This window comes from Asterias amurensis, chromosome 10 (genome assembly GCF_032118995.1).
Source record: "Asterias amurensis chromosome 10, ASM3211899v1".
Taxonomy (NCBI): Eukaryota; Metazoa; Echinodermata; class Asteroidea; order Forcipulatida; family Asteriidae; genus Asterias; species Asterias amurensis.
The window spans coordinates 5,930,075-5,956,130 of record NC_092657.1 but is presented as its reverse complement, the minus strand read 5'-3'; the positions used below and the strand labels follow the sequence as shown (position 1 = coordinate 5,956,130).

Genomic DNA, 26,056 nt, shown 5'->3' with positions numbered 1-26,056 from the left:
GTAACCACCTAAATTGTCATAAAACAAGTAATTTTGTCGCATTTCTGTTCCACTTTCATGCTCAACGTAAACAACGGCAATCCGGAAGTAGCAATGTAACGTTGGAGCATAGGTCATTGTATCGTCAATGGCAACTTGCTGTCAATCAGATGCTGAAATACGCAATCGACTTTTCTGTGTAGTTTCCAGATTATCCTACTTCAATTCATTGATAGATCAATGTGTCGGCCATTCCTACATGTTTCTAAAATGCCAGTTTTTGTTTACATGTAACACTGAACTGTTGTTTACCTACTTTTGTAAACTATTTACCAACCAAATAAAATGATCAGTTCTCTGACAGTCGTACAATCCAAAAGAATTGACACTGGTATCATGTTTCAACCTTTGCAGGTTGCCTTTTTCATAGGTTGACATTCTAAAACTGGTTTGTTGCCACATATACTGCCCAGTGGTGTGTCTTTTTATGACAAAATAATACAACTTTTCATAATCTGAATAGAACCTGGGCGGTTTTTTTTTAGTTTTTTTTTAATTAACCGATTATTTTTTTTATTTTTTTTTATCGTCTTAAATTGCCCAGTGATGTGTCTTTTTTATGACAAAATAATACAACTTTTTATAATCTGAATAAAACTTGAGCTGTTTTTTTTTTTTTTTTTTTTTTTTTTTTTTTTTTTAATTAACCGATTTTTTCATTATTTTTTAAATCATCTAAAATTTCATGCAGTTATGTAATAGAGGGTGAGGTATGAGTCAAATATATACCTTGGCAATTTTTTGAGATACTGTCTAGTTTTCGATGCCCCAAATCAAGATAAAATGAATATTTGAGACCCACCCATTTGTTCCAGCAATCTGTAACCTGGAGACTGTCTTTTGCACATAAAGAACTACCTTTGGTTAAATTTTGAGGCAAATCGGAGAGCAACAAATTTTGAGGGTGAAAAAACGTCAAGTTATTACCCTTGTCGTTTTCTCAAAAATCGGCCGGAAAATGTTGATTTTTCAAAATCGCCTGAAAATTCATGTAAAAGTGTATTAGAGTGCGAGGAGCAGAAAAATCTTGGTTTTAGTCGTCAACTTTTTGATAAATTGCCTATTTTTCGATATAACAATGTCTCAAATAATTATTGTATCAAACTCATCCAAACAAAAATATACCATACACGGCTAGTACCCACCAAGAACACTTGGAGGAAATGTAACGATGTTATATTATTCCCGCCGTCGTGTTGATCTTAGCTAGCCTACTAAACACTCAGCCACCCAACCCCAATACCCCGCCACCCTCCCCCAGCGACAGTCCCCAAATTCCCATCGAAATGCCAGACCAATTTCCTGTGTGAAATAATTGTCTATACCTACAGCGTGTGCCTTCGACTCAAATAATAATTTCGAACCAATTAGGAGTCCCCTTTTATATGTTTCCTTGTAAACTAATGCGCCAGACTTTACAGCGTGTGCCTTCCACTCACAGTATTTTTTTAAATCACAACCTAAGAGTCCCCTGTCAGTAAAGCGTATGCCTTCCTCTCTCAAATTATTTACAAGTCTAAAGCAAGGATTTCCCTATGCCATAGTACGTAGCGTATACCCTTTCCCCATTATAAACTAATTGTCTATATTATGCCTACAGCGTGTGCCTTCAACTCGAATATTTTCCAAGTCCGAACCGAAGAGACGCCTGTCTACCCATACCCGTCATAAAAGCATATGCCCTACACTCTCAAATTATTTACTAAGTATACAGCAAGGATTTCCCTATGCCATATTACCATGCGTACCCTTTCCCCATTTAAACTAATTGTCTATATTATGCCTACAGCGTGTGCCTTCAACTCGAATATTTTCCAAGTCCAAACCAAAGAGACCCCTGTCTACCCATACCCGTCAGTAAAGCGTATGCCTTCCTCTCTCAAATTATTTACGAAGTCTAAAGCAAGGATTTCCCTATGCCATAGTACCATGCGTACCCCTTTCCCCATTATAAAACATTGTCTATCTTAAACCTACTGAGTGTACCTTTTAACTCAAATATTTCCTAAGTCCGAACCAATGAGTTTCCCATGCCTATGTTTACACCAGCCCACAGCTTGTGCATCTCACTCGCAAATTACTAAGTATAAAGCACTGCTTTTACTATGCCATAGCATCAAGTGTAAAGTGTTCCACTCGCAAATTATATACTAAGTATAAAGCATTGATATTCCCATACCATAGTATCCTATGAAAAGTATTCAACTCACAAATTATATACCAAGTATAAAGCATTGATATTCCCATACCATAGTATCCTATGAAAAGTATTCAACTTACAAATTATATACTAAGTATAAAGCACTGAAATCCCATGCCATAGCTTTCTACGTAAAGAATGGACCGAAGGTTTATCAGGTCTAAAATGCGAATGATCTTTGGGGGGGACCCAAGTGGGTGTCGTAGGTGGGCGTCGGCTTCCGTAGCGAATGGTCCCCGGTTCGAACCCCGGTGGTGACAGCGCGGTTGCCGTCCGAGAAGCCTCGACCCACCAGACAGTGGCACACACCGCGCAGTGGCACTCACCGCTAGCACTCGCTGAGGAAAGAAACTTAAAACTTAAAACGAACCTATGCTCTTTTTTATATAAATTTAATTTTTCCAATTAAAAAAATATTTTTAAAACGTCTAGAACTTTTCCGTAGCGGGATTCGATCCCGGTACCTTTCGGTCCTCAGACCAGAGCCCTTCCACTGGGCCACTGGTCCTTCTTATTTAAAGTGCGTTCGAGTTTAATTTTAAACCTTCGTATGGACAACTTTAAATCAAAACTTTGTAAAAGAACACCCAGGATTCGAACCCCGTACCTTTGGGTGTTGAGTCCGGAGCCCTTCCACTGGGCCACTGGGCCTTCTTACTAAAGTGCGTTCGAGTTTAATTTTAAACCTTCGTATGGACAACTTTCAATCAAAACTTTGTAAAAGAACACCCAGGATTCGAACCCCGTACCTTTGGGTGTAGAGTCCGGAGCCCTTCCATTGGGCCACGTCTCCTGGTACTCAATTGCGTTCGAGTTTAATTTTATATCTAAGAATGAACAACTTTAAATCAAAACGTAGTAAAAACACACCCGGGATTCGAACCCCGTACCATGTGGTGTAGAGTCCGAAGCCCTTCCATTGAGCCACTACTCATCTTATTTCGGTTGCGTTCGAGTTTAATTGTATACCTTAAAATGAACAACTTTAAATCAAAATGTATGCTTATTATGCCTTCCAATTGTAATTTATATACTAAGTGGTAAGCAAGGATTTCCCCATGCCATAGGGTACTGCGTGAACCAATGTTCTTAAGCGAAGAAAAAGAACACACACCGGGACTCGAACCCGGTACCTTTGCGTCCAGAATTCGGAGCCCTACCACTGGACCACCGCTCTTCTTACTAAGATTGCGTTCGAGTTTAACTGTAAACCTTAGAATCAACAACTTTTGATCAAAATGTATTATATCTTACAGGTACGCCTTCTCCACTCGCAAATTATTTATAAGTGGTAAGCAAGGGTTTCCCATGCCATAGGGTACTGCGTGAACCAAGGTTCTTAAGCGAAGAAAAAGAACACTCACCGGGGCTCGAACCCGGTACCTTTACGTTCAGAATCCGGAGCCCTATCACTGGGCCACTGCTCTTCTTACTATGGTTGTGTTTGAGTTTAATTGTAAACCTTAGAATGAACAACTTAAGATCAAAATATATTATAACTTTACAGGTATGCCTTCTCCAGTCGCAAATTATTTACGTAAAGCAAGGATTTCCCTATGCCATAGGGTACTGCGTGAACCAATATTCTTAAGCGCAGAAAAAGAACACACCCCGGGGGCTCGAACCCGATACCCTTGCGTTCAGAATCCGAAGCCCTATCCACTGGGCCACCGCTCTTGTTACTCCGATTGCGTTCGAGTTTAATTGTAAACCTCAGAGTGAACAACTTTAAATCAAAATGTATTCGAGCTTACAGGTTTGCCTTCTCAACTCGCAAATTAATTACAAGTGTAAAGCAAGGATTTCCCTATGCCAAAGGGTACTGCGTGAACCAATGTTCTTAATCGAAGAAGAAAAAGGACACTCACCAGGGCTCGAACCCGGTACCTTTGCGTTCAGAATCCGGAGCCCTACCACTGGGCCACCGCTCTTCTTACTTTGGTAGCGTTCGAGTTTAATTGTAAACCTTAGAATCAACAACTTTTGATCAAAACGTATTATTACTTACAGGTTTGCCTTCTCCACTCGCAAATTATTTACAAGTGGTAAGCAAGGGTTTCCCATGCCATAGGGTACTACGTGAAGCAAAGTTCTCAACCGTAGAAAAAGAACACACACCGAGGCTCGAACACAGTACCTTTGCGTTCAGAATCCGGAACCCTACCACTGGGCCACGTCTCCGCTCTGCCTAATTTGCATATAAGTGTAGTATTGTATCTCGAACTACAACGTTAAATATTAAACAGATTAGATATCATGATGGGGACTGGGACCGTGGTACCTTTTTCTATGGAACGACAGAGGTGAAGCATGCACGGGACTAAAACGAGCCTATTTATTACTGAGAAATATCAGCGGTTGAAAACGCCTCTACAAGCGGGGCAAATTGGGCGTGTGGGGAGGGGATGGGGGCATGTCAAACATAGGGCGTAATATTGTGGCCAACTAAACCATGTATTATTATATGTAATAAATTATGGATAATCTAAGTAGTTGAACTCTAAATAAGAACCGGCACGGAGTCTTCTTTATGTTTTTATTTATTTGTTTAATATTTAAGTTTCTACATTTCGCATAAAACTGCTATTTAAAATCAAGATAACAAGAATTCAGATAATAATTGACACATTCAAATTTAAGCAGCAATTTTTTTTTATTATTTTTTTTTTTTATAACTAAAATGTTTTTTTAAAGGCAGTGGACACTATTGGTAATTACTCAAAATAATTATTAGCATAAAACCTTTCTTGGTGACGAGTAATTGGGAGAGGTTGATGGTAGAAAACATTGTGGGAAACCGCTCCCTCTGAAGTGCCATATAGTTTTCGAGAAAGAAGTAATTTTCCACGAATTTGATTTCGAGACCTCAGATTTAAAACTTGAGGTCTCGAAATCAACCATCTAAACGCACACGACTTCGTGTGACAATGTTTGTTTTGTTTTTTCATTATTATCTCGCAACTTCGATGACCGATTGAGCACAAATTTTCACAGGTTAGTTATTTTATGCATTATGTTGAGATACACCAACTGTGAAGGCTAGTCTTTGACAATTACCAATAGTGTCCAGTGTCTTTAAACGTCAAGTGTTTGTGCATCGTACACTAATAATTGTTTTAAAGCCATTGGACACTTTCGGTAAACAGTATTTTCCAAAGGCCCACACTTCGTGTATCACAAATTATATATAAATTAACAAACCTGTGAAAATTTAGGCTCAATCGGTCATCGGAGTCGCGAGAAAATAACGGGAAAACCCACCATTGTTAACGCACGTTTCGCCATGTCATGACATGTGTTTAAAATTAATCCGTAATTCTCGATATCGAGAGTTGATAATTGTTTTAATGTTTTCTCAAAAAGTAAAGCATTTCTGTAAATAATATTTCAAGAGAAGTCTTTACAATTACTTTCTGTAAACCCTGTAAATTATTTATAAATCTGTGATTTTTTTTTCTTCTTTTTCTGTACCGAAAGTGTATAATGGCTTTAAAGAAGCAATCAATTAAAAAAGTAAAATACACATAAAACATAGAAATCATCAGTACCAAACGTATAGCTTCCCGTTGACATCGGCCACAATAATCGCCTTTATACTTTTTTTTATTTGAGATGTTCAATAGACAAGTATTTAGGTTGCTACCGCTGGTTTCAATTGTTAAAACAACAGACAAACACTTTCAAGTATCAAACAATTTCAAGTAGACACAATTTAAAATGGTTTCGATGGTTTCGATTTCAACAAAGAAAATGGAACAAAAGAAAGAAACAGAAAGAAATACAAACCGCGTGTTATGTTTGGTTTCTGTTCCTGTTAAACTTCCGTAGCACTAAAGGTTTTCGAATTTCCAACAACTTAGTTTGTAGTTCCGTCCGATTGTGTGTTCAGGGTTCACTGTAAAAAAAAAACCGTAAAATTGACGGTTCTTTACCTGACAGCTAGAGTACCAGGTAAAGTGCAGTAAATTTCACGATGGAAGTTCTGTAAACTACCCATTCAAGGCACAATTTACAAATCTTTTTCACAGCAAAGTTTACAGTGATTTAGAAAATATTTATAGCATAAAACCTTACTTGGTAACGAGTAATGGGGAGAGGTTGATAGTGAAAACCCTGTAGGTTATTTGTAAATCTGTGATTTTTTTTATATTTCAATTGTTTTAAAGGATTTTGTACAGAATCGGTAAGACCGTCACATTGAGTAAGGTTAGTTCTGAAAAGAACCGGTTGTTGACAACTCAGCTTGTCCCAAACTATTTGGTGGTAATAGCAGTTTTGAACAGCTATAAGTAGTTTTCTCACGGTTATTATCAAATAAGCAAAACGAAACGACGTAGTGTGTCTCATAGTTAAACAGTTTAATACGTCTTTCGGAAAAAAAATCAAAACAATTTTACAGATTTAAATCTCTTTACTCTAATATATATCTTCTTTTATATAAAGAATCGTTTCATTTGAAAATCTATATATATTTAGTCATTTTTAGGAACAATTTTCTGCACAGAGGTAGCCTAGTTCCCGAAATGTGTATGCTATAAACGATTACGATTTCACAAGCCAATCTTGATTGAATAAAAACGAAATCTTACCAAAGGGTTTTTGTGACTAACTTTTCGTATGTTAATGTAAATCAGATGTGATCACGTGCCCATCTTCGAATATCAAGCTCGGTTGCCTCGTTAAGGTCAAAGGTCAAGACTTGGTGATTGTATCCGAAAGGACCTCTAAGTCTGGCCTATTTTCAAATTGGTACTATTGTCAGAGAGTCATCAGCAACGTCATATGCTTTCATTACTTAAGAATGAGTCACGTGATAATTTTGAACCTAAAGGTTAGACAGGTGAGTGATACGTGAACGCTAGGTGGCAGCAGAGATGCCTAGTTAAAAGTGCATCACATTAACAGAGTGACCAAGGAGCCCCATTAATAAATACAAAATAGGAGAATTTGGAACGCTAGGTGGCAGCAGACTTTCCAGGTAAATGTCCATTGTTTACGTAGTTCTGAGCACGCGAACATTACCGAGAACATTGGAGTAAGTCTGCTGCCACCAAGCATCCGAAAGTCTCCTATTGGACCCACAGCGTTCATGTAAGGCCGTATCCGAATTGGCGGCTGCGGCTACGGCTACGGCTGGATCGCCGCGTCGTCGTGCATTGAAGTATAGGACGCCCTTAACAACATCCCTAGCAACGACCGTAGCCGCAGCCGTAGCCACCAATTCGGACACGGCCTTAGTGCGGCCTTTTTTTTTCTTTTTTTCTTTTTTCCTTTCTGTACATTACAACCCGAAGTAGGCATGCACGGAAACGCATCAAGCTTAAGTATCAAAACCACTGATGCGATTTTAGCCATACTTTCGAAAAAAGTGTTTAGATTTCCAACATTCTTCCAAGTTTTACCATGGAGGTAGACAAACTTGTGTTACTACTTTTTTGTTCACATGCATTGAACCTCAAACATGTCTACCTTCTTGTGTGTAGGTTTAAACGCTTCATCTTTTGTGAATGGGTGTACAAAAGTGTATATTTATCAATTTAAACAAGTTTACAAAGTGGATAACATTACTGTATTTAAACTCTAAACAAAGTATTTAGAGTATCGTGTTAAGACTGTGTGAAATAGATGATTGCAAGAAGGGGTGCCATCACAGTGACCAGGGCAGAGGTCAACGCGCCTGCGCCGTTGCATTTATCGGTGTCACAGCAGCATAGTTCAGAATCGCCAGTCGTCGAGCATTCCGACTTGGTGCAGGTGCTGGCGCATCCTCTGGTGACGGTTGTGTTGCCACCAAGTTTAACGGTTACTTTCTGTGGGGAGAAGATCGGAAAAGGCGTTTGAAAGCCATTGGACACTTTCGGTACAAAAACAAAATTAAAAGTTCACAGATTTACAGAAGGTAATGGTGAAAGACTTCTCTTGAAATATTGTTCCATGAAATGCTTCATTTTTTTAAGAAAACATCAAAACAATATCAATTCTCGATAGCGAGAATTACGGATTAATTTCAATCATGTCATGACACGGCGAAACCTGCGGGAACAAGGGTGTGTTTTCCTGTTATTTCTCCCGACTTTGATGACCAATTGAGCCTAAATTTCCACAGGTTTGTTATTTTATATATAAGTTGTGATACACGAAGTGTGGGCCTTGGACAATACTGTTTACCAAAAGTGTCCAATGGCTTTAAAGGCAGTTGACACTATTGGTAATGACTTAAAATCTTGTTAGCATACGACCTTACTTGGTAACGAGTAATGGGGAGAGGTTGGTAGTATAAAACATTGTGAGAAACGGCTCCCCCTGAAGTGGAGTAGTTTTTGAGAAAAAAAAGAAATTTTCCACGAATTTGATTTCGAGACCTCAGTTTAGATTTTGAGGTCTCGAAATCAACCAACTGAACGCACACAACTTCGTGTGATAGGGGTGTTTTTTCTTTCATTATTATCTCGCAAGTTCGATGACCGATTGAGCTCAAATTTTCACAGGTTTGTTATTTTATGCATATGTTGAGATACACCAAGTGAGAAGACTGGTCTTTGACAATTACCAATAGTGTCCAGTGTCTTAAAGCCACTAGTTTGATTAAAATAAAAATAGTGGCTTCTTATATAGCGCGCATAATATTCGTCACAAAGTGAGGCTCAACGCGCTTTAACATACAATATTTTAAAGTAAGGTTTGTGAGACTAAATGAGTTATGATACCCAATTCCATTTTATATAATGGGTAAGAAGGAGCTGCCGATCACAACACACGGTACCATCGGCTTCACGTTCCACCTGAAGGACGAATCATCATGGATAAGTATCACAACTAGGACCTAAACGTAGTTGGTCCACCTATACATGTCTGGTCCACCTAGACAAGTCTGGTCCATCTAAACATGGCTGGTCCATCTAGCCATGTATTGTCCACCTAGACATGCCTGGTCCACCTAGACTTGGCTGGTCCACCCAGACAAGTCTGGTCCACCCAGACAAGTCTGGTCCACCTAGACATGGCTGGTCCACCTGGACATGGTCCACCTGGACATGTTTGGTCCATCTAGCCATGTCTGGTCCACATAGACACGTCTGGTCCACCTAAACATGGCTGGTCCATCTAGCCATGTATTGTCCGCCTAGACATGCCTGGTCCACCTAGACTTGGCTGGTCCACCCAGACAAGTCTGGTCCACCTAGACATGGCTGGTCCACCTGGACATGGTCCACCTGGACATGTTTGGTCCATCTAGCCATGTCTGGTCCACATAGACACGTCTGGTCCACCTAAACATGGCTGGTCCATCTAGCCATGTATTGTCCGCCTAGACATGCCTGGTCCACCTAGACTTGGCTGGTCCACCCAGACAAGTCTGGTCCACCTAGACATGGCTGGTCCACCTGGACATGGTCCACCTGGACATGTTTGGTCCATCTAGCCATGTCTGGTCCACATAGACATGTCTGGTCCACCTTAACATGGCTGGTCCATCTAGCCATGTATTGGCTGCATAGACATGACTGGTCCACCTAGACTTGGCTGGCCCACCTAGACGAGTCTGGTCCACCTGGACATGTCTGGTTCACCTAGGCATGGCTGGTCCATCTAGCCATGTCTGGTCCATCTAGACATGTCTGGTCCACCTAGACATGCCTGGTCCACTTAGACTTGGCTGGACCACCCAGAATTTCCTGGTCCACCTATACATGTCTGGTCCAATAAGGCATTGTTGGTTCACCTCGACATGGAATACCCTGCTTTCATAAGTGTCGATTATTTGCTAGACGATTAAAGTGAAGCAAAGAAATTGGGCCTCCCGTATATTATCAATACTTACCGAACAATATCCAGTGGTGTTGCAGGTTGAGGTTTCATTACTCACTTCGGCACAATCTACGCACAAGTAGCACATCTTGTTTGCAGACACTTCCAATATACCTATGAGATTGTGCAATAAAAGGAAACTGAGTCAGGGACGGTGTTGAAGGTGATTCGGTGCCCCCCCCCCCACCCCTAAGGCAAACGTTGTACAAACTTCTTCTGATAGCGCCCTCCTTTGACAAATCCCCTTCATCCCACGTTAATTTCCCCTTGAGGGACAGAATCTCCGGCAGACCGAGTTAGTTCCACGGGACACCCACTGTGTTCAAAACGGCGACTTCGGCTAAAGCTACGGCTTGATCAGGGCGGCTGTCTTTTATTCAAAAACTTGCAGACATAATATCCGGGGGACAGAATCTCTTGCTACACCGGAAAATTGGGGTGTCAGAACATAGGGTTGTCGGAACATAGAGGTGTCGGAACATAGGGTTGTCGGAACATAGGGGTGTCGGAACATATGGGTGTCGGAACATAGGACTGTTGGGACATAGGGGTGTCGGAACATAGGATTGTTGGAACATAGGGGTGTCGGAACATAGGATTGTTGGAACATAGGGTAATCGGAAAATGCAGCATTCACCAACAGGCCAATAATACTCACAAAAAACGCCAAGGACGACCACGGCAGCGATGAAACCCTTCATTATGTTTGTCAGTAGGTGGCGCAATAATTGTAAAACCTTTGACGAAAACAAAACATAGAAAAATAGAGAATAAAATGTTGCAAACTGCTTACCAACCTAAATGAAATAAGGGCCCGATTTCATCAAACATGTGAGCACAAAATCTCGCTAAGCTAAATGAGCACCCTCACTTGGTTGAAAAGAAAGACAAATCATTGGCTGAGAGCTTTGTGTGCCGCATGCACACGCCTCTCTTAATACTCATGCATGACGTCATAATTCTCACCAAAAGTGAGGCTATAATTATGTGCACGTCCGCCACCACTTGCAGTGGCTGCGCCTATAGCCTCGTTTTTGGTTAGATTTGTGACGTAACTCATGAATAAATACCAAGAGAGGCGTATATTATACACCTCTCTTAAAGGCAGTGGGCACTATTGGTAATTACCCAAAATAATTATCATCATAAAACCTTTCTTGATTACAAGTAATGGGGAGAGGTTGATAGTATAAAACATTGTGAGAAACAGCTCCCTCTGAAGTGACGTAGTTTTCGAGAAAGAAGTAATTTTCCACTAATTTGATTTCGAGACCTCAAGTTAAGAATTTGAGGTCTCGAAATCAAGCATCAGATCGCACACAACTTCGTGTGACAAGGGTGTTTTTTCCTTTCATAGTTATCTCGCAACTTCGACGGCCGATTGAGCTCAAATTTTCACAGGTTTGTTATTTTATGCAGTTGAGATACACGAACTGTGAAGACTAGCCTTTGACAATTACCAATAGTGTCCAGTGTATTTTATCCATGAATGACGCCATAATTTTTTATTATTACCAATCATTAGGCTGCAGGCGCACGTCCGCCACCACAAAACAAAACTATCTGAACTATCTAACAATGGGTGCGTTCGTTTAGCTTCCTTGGGTCAACCCCGGTGTGTGGCGGGTTTTTTTTTCCAGGACGAACGTGGGTAATTATCTGCACACGTTTGTTCTGGAAAAAAAAACACGCCACACACCGGGGTTGACCCATGGGAGCTAAACGAATGCACCCTATCACTTGCAGTGGCTGCGCCAATGGCCTCGTTTTGGGTTAGAATTGTGACGTACTCGTGCATACAAATTAAAGGAACACGTTGCCTTTGATCGTTCGAGTTGGTCTTTGAAAAGCGCTTGTAACCGTTTGTTATAAAATTCATATGGTTAGAAAGATGTTTTAAAAGAAGATTACAATGATCCACACACATTTGCCTCGAATTTTACTTTGCGAACTACACGGTCGGCCATTTGTTGGAGTCAACATTTTGGACTCCCATACAATGGCCGACCGTGTTTGTCGACGCCAGGTATAGTAAAAGGAAAACCACGCAATTTCGAGTGATGCTTGTGTGGATCATTATAATCTACTCTTAAAATATCTTTCAATCATATGCATTTCATAACAAATGGTTACAAACGCTTTTCAAAGACCAACTCGACCGATCCAAGGCAACGTGTCCCTTTAAGGTAGGCGTATGCAAGCGAGGACTCATTAGGTGTTCGGGCCAAAAGCCCGGAACACCTCTTATTTTTGTTCGTTTTTTTTTTATTCATTCTTCTTCTTCTTCTTCTTCTCTACGTCCCTTGTCCCCTAACAAAAACATTTTTTTAAATTCGTATGAACTTGAAACTTCACACATAGTTAGATGTTCATTAGGAGAAGACAAATGTGAAGTTACGTCATGATGACGTCATCCATTCTTGAGTTATCAAAATTCAAAGTTTATTATTTCAAAAATTCATAACTTTTGATCTACGTGAGGGATTCTTACAATCGAAACATCATCGGAATTGTCATTGAAAACTCCGTAAACGCTCCACAGACATAACCCCATTTTGATGTTTTCTTCCGGCTCAAAAGAGAGGTTAAAAATTTCAAAGTTCACGTCTAAAGAACAACGTAAATCCCCATTGGTATGTGCATAAACATTGCACGTAGGCATACACACAACGTGTAGTGTATTAGCGGTTCAGCAGAGTCACGCTCCAGTGATCATCCATAGAGCGCGAAAAAGCTTCATGAAGAATAGTCTTCGTTCTAGGCGATTAAAACATACATGCCCCTTACAGTCTTTTCTACAGTCGTCAATATTTCCTAAGTTCATATTTCCTAAACTACATAAGCTATTTTGACAATCTATACATCATATGAAAGGGCTTTACGTACTTTACAGAAATGGATATGTTTGTGAACTTTCGTTGACCTTTTGACCTGTTTAAACCGGAAGTGACTGTGAAATGATTTGAAAGGGCGTTGTTTGTTGCCTTTTAGGTTGAAATATACATCCTTTGATGATTTACCACCACACCATACATGTCTGGCAAAGGTCTGGTTTAAAACAAATACTACCGATGACGTCACCAAACATACACTTTTACAAGATGACGTAATCATGTTGTTTTGACAGTTTTTGCAATTTGAATCATCTATTACAAATCTTGAGAACAAAGCAAGGTGTAATATTTGTTTTTTTTAATCCAGGTTTTTACTCCCGGAAACCGAACACCTTGAGTTTGTTCACAAACTCTCAATCTCTAGTTTTGAGAATTGAAATTCAATGCCACGGGCAATAAATGTGTAATAATAATAATAATAATAAGACTTGTAATGCGCACATATCCACCCTGCTGGGTGTTCAAGGCGCAGTAAAACCAAAAACAAAACAAAAACAAAACACAACACAAAGAAAAACAGACACAACAAAATTAGTCATTGAAAACCTGTGACATAAGATAAGTTTTGAGAAGAGACTTGAATTTTGCAGTACAAACACAAGATCGAAGATTAAGTGGTAGAGAGTTCCAGATGCGTGGCGCAGCTGAAGAAAAAGACCTGTCACCCCATGAGTGTCGAGACTTGGGTTCAATGAGGAGAAGCATAGAACTTGATCGAAGATTCCTTGATGGAGTGTAAACGTGAAGCAGTTCAGAAATATAGTGGGGAGCTTTGCCATTAAGAGCTTTGTGTATTGTTGTTTTATTGATTTCGTCTACGTTGAATAGCGTTTCACCCACCCTCTGTTAGTTTTCACCATCTGTTGAATTCCTAAAAAATGTTCCACCAGAATACATTACTAGTAATAATTTGGGTTATAAATGTATATACATGTACCTGTACCTAAAGTAGGCCAACCATCACTTTGCATGTTACATTTACATGTACGTAAATTGAACGTCAAACGAAACAGTGAGATGAAACCATGGTGATTTATTTCACGCTCCAGTTGAAATAGCACATGTTAATGATGTTTATTCATGATTGCCTAATTTTGTATTCATAATTTGTGTATAATACTTCTTGTTGCTTTCACATTAGGTAGGATTTTAAACTTTGCATGGTGGAAATACGATAAAGAAAGGTCGGAGCATGGAGGAAGAAAATTGTTTCGTTCCATGGTCTGAGGTAACACCATTAGTGATTATCCCTAAATTAGTTGGGGTGGTTCTGAAATGAACCGTTTTTTCTCCAGAAGACGATCAGAGCGTAACGTCGAGTTGAAACCAACGGTCCGTCTCAGAACCAACCCAACTCAATAAAGGCAGTGGACACTATTGGTAATTACTCAAAATAATTATCAGCATAAAACCTTACTTGGTAACGAGTAATGAGGAGAGGTTGATGGTTTAAAACATTGTGAGAAACGGCTCCCTGATTTCGAGACTTCAGATTTAGAACTTGAGGTCTCGAAATCAACCATCTAAACGCACACAACTTCGTGAGACAAGGGCGTTTTTTCTTTCATTATTATCTCGCAAGTTCGCTGACTAATTGAGCTCAAATTTTCACAGGTTTGTTATTTTATGCATAGGTTGAGATACACCAACTGTGAAGGATGGTCTTTGAAAATTACCAATAGTGTCCACTGCCTTTAAGAGATTATCATTACATGGAGTTACCGAAAACCTGTCCATATCGTATTTCCATCATGCAAATGTTCAAATCCTACAGGTATTTTCTGTTGTGCAGTGTATTTTTAATTCACTGTTTAAACTCACCGGATACATTTGGTAATTGTCGAAGACCAGTCTTCTCCCTTGGTGTATCTCAACTTTATGCGTTACTTAACAAACCTGTGAAGATTTTCACTCAATTGGTAGTTGAAGTTGCGAGAGATTAATGGAAGAAAAAACACCATTTGTCGCACAAGTTGTGTGCTTACAGATGATTGAATTCGACACCTCGGCTGCGGTCTCGAATAAAATTCAAATAAAGTGAGAAATACCTTCTTTCTCAAAAACTAAGTTACTTCAGGGGGAGCCGTTTCTCACAATGTTTTATACTGTCAACAGCTCTCCATTGATCGTTTACTAATTATTTAATTTAACAATTATTGAGTAATTACCAATAGTGTCCAGTGCCTTTAAAGGGAAGGTACACGTTTTGGTAATAACCCAAAACAAATATTAACTTAAAAACTGACTTGGTAACGAGCATTGGAGAGCTGTTGGTAGTATAACACATTGTGGGAAGCGGCTCCCTCTCAAGTAGCATAGATTTTGAAAAAGAGGTAATTTCTAACTAAAATAATCAAAGACTTCTAGCCAGAAGTCTTTTATTCCTATCCGAAAGCATACAAATTCGTCCAACAAGGGTGTTTTTTCTCTCATCATTTTTTCGCAATTTCGAAGACCAATTTAGCTCAAATTTTCACGGGCTCGTTATTTTATGCTTATTATGTTGGGATACACCAAGTGAGAATACTGATCTTGGACAATTACCAATAGTGTACCTTCCCTTTAATACTTTGTTTTAAATAATGTACAGTGTTTCGATCATTTGAAAAGGCGCTAAAACAATGTTGAACTATAAAACAAAAATGTTATATATGGAAGAGTTTGCGGTAACACCATGTAATGACTATCTCTAAATGAGTTGGGGTGGTTCTGAAAAGAACCGTTGGATTAACTCGACGTTTCGATCAGTATGCTCTGATCGTCTTCTGGAGAAATATTAAAAAATATTATAGGAACTCACCTTTGACGACCTGCAGTGATGTGACGCCAGCAAGCAACTGAAGCCACCGCACCCAATCTGCTCCACTGACGTCGACCGACAAGACCAGCCAGCCAATCACTATGAAGGGACTGACATCAAATTTGCATATCTATTTTTGATTGGAGGATACCCACAGTGTCATGGCATTGTGGTATTGTTTGCGTTAGCAAGTTTTGTTTTTACAACCTCGCCCCCGTATGACTCAGCCGCAGAGCGTGCTGTTGCATTAGTGTTAGGTTATTGAGGTACGTCGGCCGGTCGACCACGTCAGAGCCAAAGAACACCTCTCCCTGGGTAGCTACACCCACAATTTACATACACGACAAACGTTGCACAAGGTTCCTTTATTGTAAGTCATTTACATGGTGAATATTCATGTATTGGCCTCTGCGATGACGAAACACGTGGTAAGCTTACCGGTCGTTTAGCTTTCCTGGGTCGACCCCGGTGTGCCCCGGTGCGTTCGAATAGCTTTGACGTCATTCCTGGGGCTCGCCCGGGTCAGCCCCCAGTGACCTGCTTGTGGAATGGGTCACTTGGGGGCTGGCCCCAGGTGCATGACGTCACTACGAGAGCGGTGAGTGATCGTTCGTTTAGCTTTTGTCAGGGGGCTCACCCGAGTGAGCACCGCGGGGTAGACCCTGGGAAGCTAAACGAACGCACCCATTGTATTAAGTCATTCACAGGGTGAATATTAATCGGCCTCTGTGATGACAAAACACCTGGTAAGCTTACCCGCGCTATTCAAAGGCGAATGAATAGACTGTGTGCGTGTGACATATCGAGTGAAACAAAGAGTTCCAAAAACAACCAACGTGAGTGGAGACAGTCCTGCACTGAACTATGAAGCAATAAAGACTTGCTAAGGTCTCATCAGGGGTGCGTTTTAACTCGGTGTGTTACTTGTTATGTAATATTGTTGTTCTCTTAATGATGTCATTTTCTATCTATCTTTCTATATATCTAGTATGTCAAAAGCGCCATTCATTGCCTTCAAATAGCGCGGGTAAGCTTACCAGGTGTCGAGGCATAAATATTCACCCTTTAAATGACTCGCAATAAAGACACCTTGTGCAACGTACGTCGTGTATGTAAATACTGGGTGTAGCTATACGCAGGGAGAGTTGTTCATTGGCTCTGACGTGGTGGACCGGCCGACGTACCTCCAAAACTTATGAACTCCAATAGGTGCGGTCGTTTAGCTTCCCTGGGTCGACCCCGGTCTGCCCCGGTACGTTGAAATAGCTTTGACGGGGCTCACCCGGGTCAGCCCCCGCCCTGCTTGTGGAGTGGGTCACTTGGGGGTGACCTGAGGTGCATGCCGTCTGCATGAGAGGGCAAGTGTGGTCGTTCGACTAGCTCTACCTTAGTCAGGTGCACGCCCGAGTGAGCACTGTGGGGTCGACCCAGGGAAGCTTATCGACGCACCCTAATGGGTGCTTGATTTCGAGACCTCAAAAATCTTGTTCTTAGGTCTCAAAGTCAAATTCAAATATTTTAGTGGAAAATTGTTCCTTTCTCGAAAAACTACGTTACTTCAGAGGTTGCATTTTCTCACAATGTTACCTAGTAAGTTTTTAAGAGCAACAATTAGTTTTAGTAATTACCAATAGTGTCACCTGCCTTTAAAGAAAACAGCTGCTCTGAGAATTGTTGTCATAATGTACGGCACCGTTCAACAACAATAGACCTAATTGATTTGGTGCGTGGGAGTTGAATAATGATGAATGTTAAACTATAACACTGTGTGAATGCTTATTACTCATTCCCATTTTGTTTATAAAAGGCAGTGACAGCCTTATTAGTATTATAAGCATAAAACCATAAACCCTCACTTGGCATAAAACCTCACTTGGTAATGATGAGTAATGGGGAGAGGTTGGCAAGAATGTTTTTTTTTTTTCACTATTATCTCGCAACTTCGACGACCAATTGAGCTTAAATTTTCACAGGTTTGTTGTTTTATGCATATCTTAAAAAGACTGGTCTTAATTACCAATAGTGTCCACTGTCTTTAAGGAACAAACGTATATGTCTTTGCTAACAAAACAGTTGCTGACAGTGTGAACACTTTATGTAATCCACCATTATACATAAACTGACAAACCTGTAGAAGTTTGATCGTTGGGGGAAAAGGTATCTTGAAGGCAAACAATAGACCTTTATCACGCTGTCACCATCAAGGTCATGTTCATTGTTTCCATAAAAAGAAATGAATGCTAACATTCATTGCGCAAACATGGCACCACATTATTTTTTCGTCCAGCCTCAGTTTGGTTACAATGAGTTGGAATGGAGTAAAATCAAAATGGCTACACCGTGATAAAGGTATATTCTATGCAAGTAAAGTGGTTTTCTTCCATTAATTTCTTGCAACTTCGACGACCAATAAGCCCAAATTTCCATGTGATTGTTATTCTATTCATTATATTGGGATACACAAAGTTCACTCCAGAATGTTTAGATTTTAAATCCATTGGACCCTTTCGGTAAACAGTATTGTCCAAGGCCCACACTTCGTGTATCACAACATATATATCAAATAACAAACCTGTGAAAATTTAGGCTCAATCGGTCATCGGAGTTGGGAGAAAATAACGGGAAAACCCACCCTTGTTTCCCCACATTTCGCCGTGTCGTGACGTGTGTTAAAAATAAATCTGTAATTCTCGTTAGCAAGAATTGATAATTGTTTTAATGTTTTCTCAAAAAGTAAAGCATTAAATGGAATAATATTTAAAGAGAAGTCTTTCACCATTACCTTCTGTATAAACCCTGTAAGTTATTTGTAAATCTGTGAACTTTAATTTTTTTTCTGTTCCGAAAGTGTATAATGGCTTTAAAGGCAGTGGACACTATTAGTAGTTGTCAAAGACTAGCCTTCACAGTTGGTGTATCTCAACATATGCATACAATAACAAACCAGTGAAAATTTGAGCTCAATCCGTCATCGAACTTGCGAGATAATAATGAAAGAAAAAAACACTCTTGTCACACAAAGTTGTGTGCGTTTAGATTTTTGATTTCGAGACCTCAAGTTCTAAATCTGAGGTCTCGAAATTAAATTCGTGGAAAATTACTTCTTTCTCGAAAACTATGGCACTTCAGAAGGAGCCGTTTCTCACAATGTTTTATACCATACAACTCTCCCCATTACTCGTTACCAAGAAAGGTTTTATGATAATAATTATTTCTAGTAATTACCAATAGTGTCCACTGCCTTTAATGCATGCTGGACACCTTTGGTTATTGTCAAAGACTAGTAATCTCACTTAGTGTATCCATGGTGTATCTCAACATAAAATAAAAAACCTGTTAAAATTTAAACTCAATGGTCGTCGAAGTTACGAGATAATAATGAAAGAAAAAAACACCTCTGTCGCACCAAGTTGTGTGCTTTCAGATGCTTAAATTCGAGACCTCTGTGTAGGCATTGAATTCAATTCAAATATTTTAGTAAGAAATTACTTCTTTCTCAAAAACTACGTTACTTCAGAGGGAGCCGTTTCTCATAATGTGTTATATACTATCAAATGCTCTCCATTGCTTGTTACCAAGTAAGTTTTAATGCTAACAATTATTTTGAGTAATTACCAGTAGTTCAATGCCTTTCCCTATGTATTTTATAAAGTGTTATGTCGGCTAACTTTACATTTTGTTTTTCTGTTATGGATATGTTTGTGGAATGATGAGTTGTTTTAAGTTTTAATAAATAATTTCCTCCGTGGACAAAATAAAACAAAATTGGTATGCTATTGTAAGAAAATGTGTATCTGCAAGGCTCAATTATCAAGGGAAGATTGTACTCAACGTCAGATAATTCAATGGAGCTATAGGGCAGAAGCCACAAGGGATCGGTCTACACATTAAGTGTGTATATTAAAGGTATGTTACAGAATTGGTAAGAAACAAAAATCGTGAAGATCAAAGATTTACATAAAACTTACACTGTCTAATGATGATGATAGTAGAAAACATCCCTTGAAATATTTCTGTCTGAAATGGCATTATTGATGAGAAATAAATAATCTAACTTCGCGTTTGGAGTTTATCGATCAGTGAGCGTTTTATTCATTTTTGTTTTGGCATCGATGCAATGCAAAATTTGTAATCGGTTTTTCACTATTCTCTCGTGACCAAGATGGCCGATCGATCAGAACTTTATACAGGTTTGTCAGTTTATGTATATGGTGGATTACATAAAGTGCTTACACTGCCAGCAACTTTTTTGTTTTTGTTAGCAAAAACAATTCTGTAATGTTCCTTTAACAGGGGTGTAGGCCTAATGCAAGAATACCTCATAAGGAAACTTAATCACTGATGAAGATTGCAATCAGAGGCCGTTTGTACAAAAAGCTGCGATCGATCTTAACTGCAAATCAATCGTAGTTACTTCAGTAAAGTGTAGTCACAATGCAAATCAATATGATGATACTGACAAATTGTATTACGGTGGATTTTATTTCTTAACGAGATCGAGCCCTGAGGAAATCTGTGAACAATGGTAGGTCCCAAAGGTGAACCTCTACTCTTCCAGAATAAAGCCGTTTTCACACTACCGAGCCATTTCCCGGGGAAATCCCGGGAGTTTTTAACCCCACCGCCACCCCAGCAGTCTTGAAGTCAAGACGGTAATTGTTAAGCGCGGTGTGTAGTTACAGCGCGGTGTAGCTACGGGGACGATACACACACCCTCGATCCCAGTATGTGTGTGTGAGTCAGACGCGCTACCTAAGACTGTTGCATGTGTAACATCGCACGGTGACTGTTGCATGAAAGGCAGACAAATAGGCAGCGCCTAACGACTTGTCATCAAGTCTACCACCCTAGCAACCTAGGATGTGTCAGTAGGATCATTTTGAAGTAATGCAGTGCAAACATATCAACCACGGCAAAGATGCATGAAAACATTTGTATGTAGTCCATACTGCATGCTGTATTTAGACGGCGTCCATACTGCATGCTAATTTGGACTTTTTGAACTTTACTTAGAGCAAGTTCGGGTGGCGACCATTTGTCAACTACTGGTCAATGTTCCATGGTTACATGTGCATTCAATACATCCTGGGTACCAGGCAAAATCAACCAATGGTCGACTATAGTGCCTCATTTGAACTTGCTCTTAGTTTCCAAAGACGCAAATGCAGTGTATTAAAACAAACAAATGGCGCTTGAGTACAATGGACATTTTTATATATTATGCTAAATAAAGTAAAGCAGGTTTTATCTTTATTCTGACATCAAGGTTAAATCATGAAGGTTTTGTAATTAGCTTCAATGAACATTTTAAAGAATTTGTAAGAAAAAACTCGTGTTATATCACAGATTAACATAAAACTATTGATGATGATAGTGGGAAAACAAAACATCCCTTGAAATATTTCTGTCTGAAATGCCATTTTTTCTTATAAAACTATTTCCTCGTTTGGAGTTTATCGCTCAGTGAGCATTTTATTCTCTTTTTTTTTTCTTTTTTCTTTTTTCAAAAATGTGTAATCTATTTTCACTATTTTCTCATGACCCATATAACCGATCGATCTCAAACTTCTACAGGTTATCATAATTTATATGGTGAATAACACATAGTGCTTATACACACAGCAAATTTTTCGTCAGCAAAGAAAAACTCTGTCATATTCCAATAAAGAACATCGCACAGATCTTGAAACAGAACATCTTAAACACTAAGTATTGTAACCACCATTACACTTCACTTTTCTGGTTCATTGTAGTTCATAATTGAATTCTTTACTTTGACTTAAAGACACAGGACACTATTGGTAATTGTCAAAGATCAGTCGTCTCACTTTGTGTATCTCAACATATGCATTAATAACAAACCTGTGAAAATTTGAGCTTGATTGGTCGTCGGAGTTGCGAGATAACTAAGAAGAAAAAAAAACACCCTTGTCACACGAAGTTGTGTGCTTTCAGATGCTTGATTTCGAGACCTCAAATTCTAAGTCTGAGGTCTCGAAATCAAATTCGTGGAAAATTACTTCTTTCTCGAAAACTATGGCACTTCAGAGGGAGCCGTTGGAAACCAACGCTGCGAATCGTTTGTTCATTTTACGAGTTTGTTCAAGTGTCTTGCCATTTACTGTCGGTAGAGGGCGCTGTTTCATTTTTTTCTTTCCTTCCTTCGTCGTCTTTATTGACTGGCATTGGTGCTGTATAAACAAAGACAAGACAAAAGACACTTAACCATGATTGCTTCGTAAATTTTGTGCTCTACCAGCAAGGCTTCCAATGGATGATACCAAAGCCTTTATCCGTTTTGACTGTAAAGGGGTATAACCCTGTTTCGGCCCCAGGAGTAGGTGGCAATGGCCCAAGAAAAAATAGCTGATTGTAGCCCACACCTTGAAGTGGCCTGCAGGCCTTGTGTGTCTGGCAACTTGCGTTTAAACAATTTGTTAAAAATAAATAAAACATAAACAGTTAAATAATAATAACCAGTTCCAATTGTAAGTTGTTTCCAAAACCCAATAGTTTTAAAAGTCAAACAGCGAACCATCATTTTGGCCTGAGCTTAGCCTGCATCTGACGTCATAATTCGAGGCTCATGGATGACGCCATAGATTAGCTTTCAGCTACGTCAAGATCCTGGCGGTCACGTGGTACGGATGTAACGTTGATCTCGCATTTATTTCGCATTTATTTCGCAGTCAAACTAACTATTATAGCTGTTGATAGTTTACTTGCTGTTGGTGGTATAAAACATTGGGAGAAACGGCTTCCTCTGCAGTAACGTTTTTTTTTTACAAAGATGTGATTTCTTACTCAAAATATTAAAAGTAATCAGACCTGAAACCCTCATTAAAGAGGCATCTATATCTGCACCAGTTTGTGCAACACGGTCGGTTTATCTTCGTTCATTATACTCTTGCAACTTCGATGACCAATTAAAGCCACTTTCGGTACAGAAAAAAAATTAAAGGTTCACAGATTTACAAATAGTTTACAGGGTTTACAGAAAGTAATGGTAAAAGACTTATCTTGAAATATTGTTCCATGAAATGCTTTACTTCTTGAGAAAACGTTAAAACAATATCAATTCTTGATAGCGAGAATTACGGATTTATTTTAAACACATGTCATGACACGGTGAAACGTGCGGAAACAAGGGTGGGTCTTCCCGTTATTTTCTCCTGACTCCGATGACCGATTGAGCCTAAATTTTCACAGGTTTTTTATTTTATATATATAAGCTGTGGTACACGAAGTATGGGCCTTGGACAACACTGTTTACCGAAAGTGTCTAATGGCTTTAAGCCCAAATATTTTTTACAGATTTGTTTTCTTTGTACATAAACTATGTTGGGATACACCAAGTGATGAGAATACAGGGGTCGATTTCACAAAGGTAGTCCTAACTTAGGACTAGTCCTCAATGTTAAGAGATAGGACTGGTCCTAAGTTAGGACCAGTAACTCATCCTAACTTAGGACTGGTCCTATTTCTTAGCATTGCCTAGGACTGGTCCTAAGTTAAGACTACCTTTGTGAAATCCACCCCTGGTCGTTGGCCATTACCAAACGTGTCCAGGGGTCGATTTCACAAAGAGTTAGGACTAGTCCTAACTTAGGACTAGTCCTAGGAGATATACATATTGCATGGATAGTCCTAAGTTAGGACAAGTAACTGGTCCTAACTCGAGATAAGACTAGTCCTAACTCTTTGTGAAATCCACCCCAGTGCCTTTTAGAGAGACTACTTACCGAAGTCACTTATTTCGCGGGCCTTGCCCTTTGGTTTTCTGGCTTTTGCTGCAGATTGGCTGACTTGAGTACTGACAATAAAAAGTAGCATTGTCACAGGCGCAGGATGAACATTCATTCGGCTTCCTATACTCATTATGAAGCAACATGTAGCCGTTGTGTTTACAGGGAAGATCGTTTCGGACGACATCTACAAATGCTGGCAAAATCAAACATCGTGAATAACGCCAGAGACCGGCCTCCAAACCGGCGTGTACTTTCACCTTTGACCTACATTCATTTCACATTGAGATACGCAGTCCAAATCATTACATCAAAAACATTACATGCACGTTTATCCAAATGTATGACCATGTAGGCCTACTGTGTACACAATACCACGCACGTGGGCACACATGCAGACGACCAATTGTAAGATTATCTGTGAGTTGAAGTATATTGTTTGGATACTTTTAAAGCATCTTTCTAACCATTATGCATTTTGTAACAAACGGTTTGAAACGCCTTTTTATAGACAAACTCGTCCTATCCAAGGCAACATCTCCCCTCTAAAAGATTACTTACTTTTGGGGCACGTCTCGCAGCATTCCCATTTAATTTTCATTCTCTGACTGGGACTGCAGTGTAGTTCTGGACAGGTCTTACGCTTACAACTCAGCGTGGAGTTTTCACAGGTGCAGGCTGAACACTCATCCATCTGAATTGTCTCACCATGTACTAGTCGGTCTACAACTCTGCCTTTAATTTTGTACTCACAGGGAAGATCATCTCGGATGTCATCTACAAAGGATAGTAAAAATAAAAAAAATGTTATGCATATGTTGAGATACACCAACTGTGAAGGCTAGTCTTTGACAATTACAGTCTAGTCTTTGGTAGTGTCCAGTGTCTGTAAGTAATTTTCCACGAATTTGATTTCGAGACCGCATAATCAGAGAATTTTGAGGTCTCAAAATCAAGCATCTGAAAGCACACAACTTCGTGTGACAAGGGTGTTTTTTCTATTATCTCGCAACTTCGCCCACCAATTGAGCTCAAATTTTCACAGGTTTGTTAATTTATGCATATGTTGAGTTACACCATGTGAGAAGACTGGTCTTTGATAATTACCAATATTGCCCATGTCTTTAAAACTATCGTTACGCGATGTAGCGTAAGATTCACTGCACCATAATAACTTTATTTTGTTTACCTGTACTAGTGAGGTGGATTAAGGACACAAAACACGAAGATCGTGACACGGCGGACAAAAGCACCAAATTTTCACCAAAGTATCAGTTTGACCCGTAGAATTCAAAAAAGTCATGCTCCAACAAATCTGAGCATGGGATGACCTTGAATTACGTCATAATGACGTCATTACGTCTTTTAATGTAATAAAGCAAACGCAATCACCATGGTTGGTTTTCTACATGCCAAAATTATGTTTCTGGAGGCCAAGGAATTTAACGAGGGTGGTATTAGTTTGTAACAAATTAATAACCTGTGTGATGCTATGTTGATGCTCAAAAAATTGCAACGACCTTGACCTTATTATGACGTAATATATTCAAAATGGCAGTCATTTCCTTAAAGGAACACGTTGCCTAGGATCGGTCGAGTTGGTCTTTGAAAAGCGTTTGTAACCGTTTTTTATAAATGCATATGGGTGGAAAGATGTTGTAAAAGTAGAATACAATGATCCACACAAACATGCCTCGAAATTGCGTGGTTTTCCTTTTACCTCGTCGACTAACACGTCGGCCATTTATGGGGGTCAAAATTTTGACTCCCATAAATGGCCGACCGTGTTAGTTCGCACAGTAGAAGGAAAACCACGCAATTTCGAGGCAAACTTGTGTGGATCATTGTATTCTACTTTTAAAACATCTTTCCAACCATATGCATTATATCCAAAACGGTTACAAACGCTTTTGTTTTGACCAACTCGTCCGATCGAAGGCAACGTGTTCCTTTAAAACAGCATAACTTTAGTTGTGTAATGCCGATGCAAGTGATTCTGGTTGCGAATTATATGTAGCAGAGGCCAAGGAATCGAATGGCAACGTTCTTGTTTCGCTGAAACAAACAGTTTAATGATTGTTGTATTAAATTTGTATTTCTTTAGCATATAATGGTATAAAATACGTCATCATCACTGAGGACAAATCAGTGGTTTGTATGAAAATATGTTAATATGTTTCATGTTCAGCTCATGGTTCTGATGGCTAGCAAACCAGCGTTAGTAACAATTGAAATCAAACTTGATTTTGGATTACAATGGTTTTGTTTCAGTTTTAGACAATGCAATTGCCATATACAATTTTATAAACTGTTTTGGGGGCAACTGGTGTCGAAAATGTCCTACGATGACCAAACCACTGATAGTTTTGGAGATCAAAAAACACAAGTATAAACACCTTGCATCTGGATTGCGTCTGGTGGTGCCAATAATGTATTGACTGCTATTGTTAGATTAAATAAATGGTATCCAGAGTTGTATCACTCACTGATTTTTGTTTGAAACCGGAGCATGTTCTAGCTAACTGGTCGGAAGCTAAGGACAAATTGTACAACAATCTAAGCTCCATTA

General features: G+C 39.4%; 1 protein-coding gene across 4 annotated transcripts; it reads right to left on the bottom strand.

Moving 5' to 3' along the window:
- Positions 1-4,851: 4,851 nt before the first annotated feature.
- On the bottom strand, positions 4,852-23,652 carry LOC139943310 (uncharacterized). Of its 4 annotated transcripts, none has more exons than XM_071940132.1 (5): positions 23,485-23,652; positions 15,743-15,872; positions 10,707-10,785; positions 10,062-10,162; positions 4,852-8,049 (listed from the first exon to the last, which is right to left on the bottom strand). In XM_071940132.1, exons 3-5 carry the CDS (start codon positions 10,747-10,749, stop codon positions 7,846-7,848), a joined length of 348 nt encoding a protein of 115 aa, XP_071796233.1. In that variant the 5' UTR covers positions 10,750-10,785; positions 15,743-15,872; positions 23,485-23,652; the 3' UTR covers positions 4,852-7,845. The 4 variants fall into 4 exon arrangements, with proteins under 4 accessions (XP_071796233.1, XP_071796232.1, XP_071796234.1 ...); XM_071940131.1 differs by lacking the exon at positions 23,485-23,652 and adding an exon at positions 16,927-17,073; XM_071940133.1 differs by lacking the exon at positions 23,485-23,652 and adding an exon at positions 16,927-17,073 and having other exon boundaries at positions 15,743-15,852.
- Between the last annotated feature and the right edge of the window lie 2,404 nt (positions 23,653-26,056).

Coding starts and splice junctions, on each gene's coding strand:
- LOC139943310 (XM_071940132.1), bottom strand. CDS start 10,749: ATGAAGGGTTTCATCGCTGCCGTGGTCGTCCTTGGCGTTTTTT. Junction 10,163..10,706: donor GGTCGTCCTTGGCGTTTTTT/GTGAGTATTATT, acceptor ACAATCTCATAG/GTATATTGGAAGTGTCTGCA. Junction 8,050..10,061: donor ACACCACTGGATATTGTTCG/GTAAGTATTGAT, acceptor TTCTCCCCACAG/AAAGTAACCGTTAAACTTGG.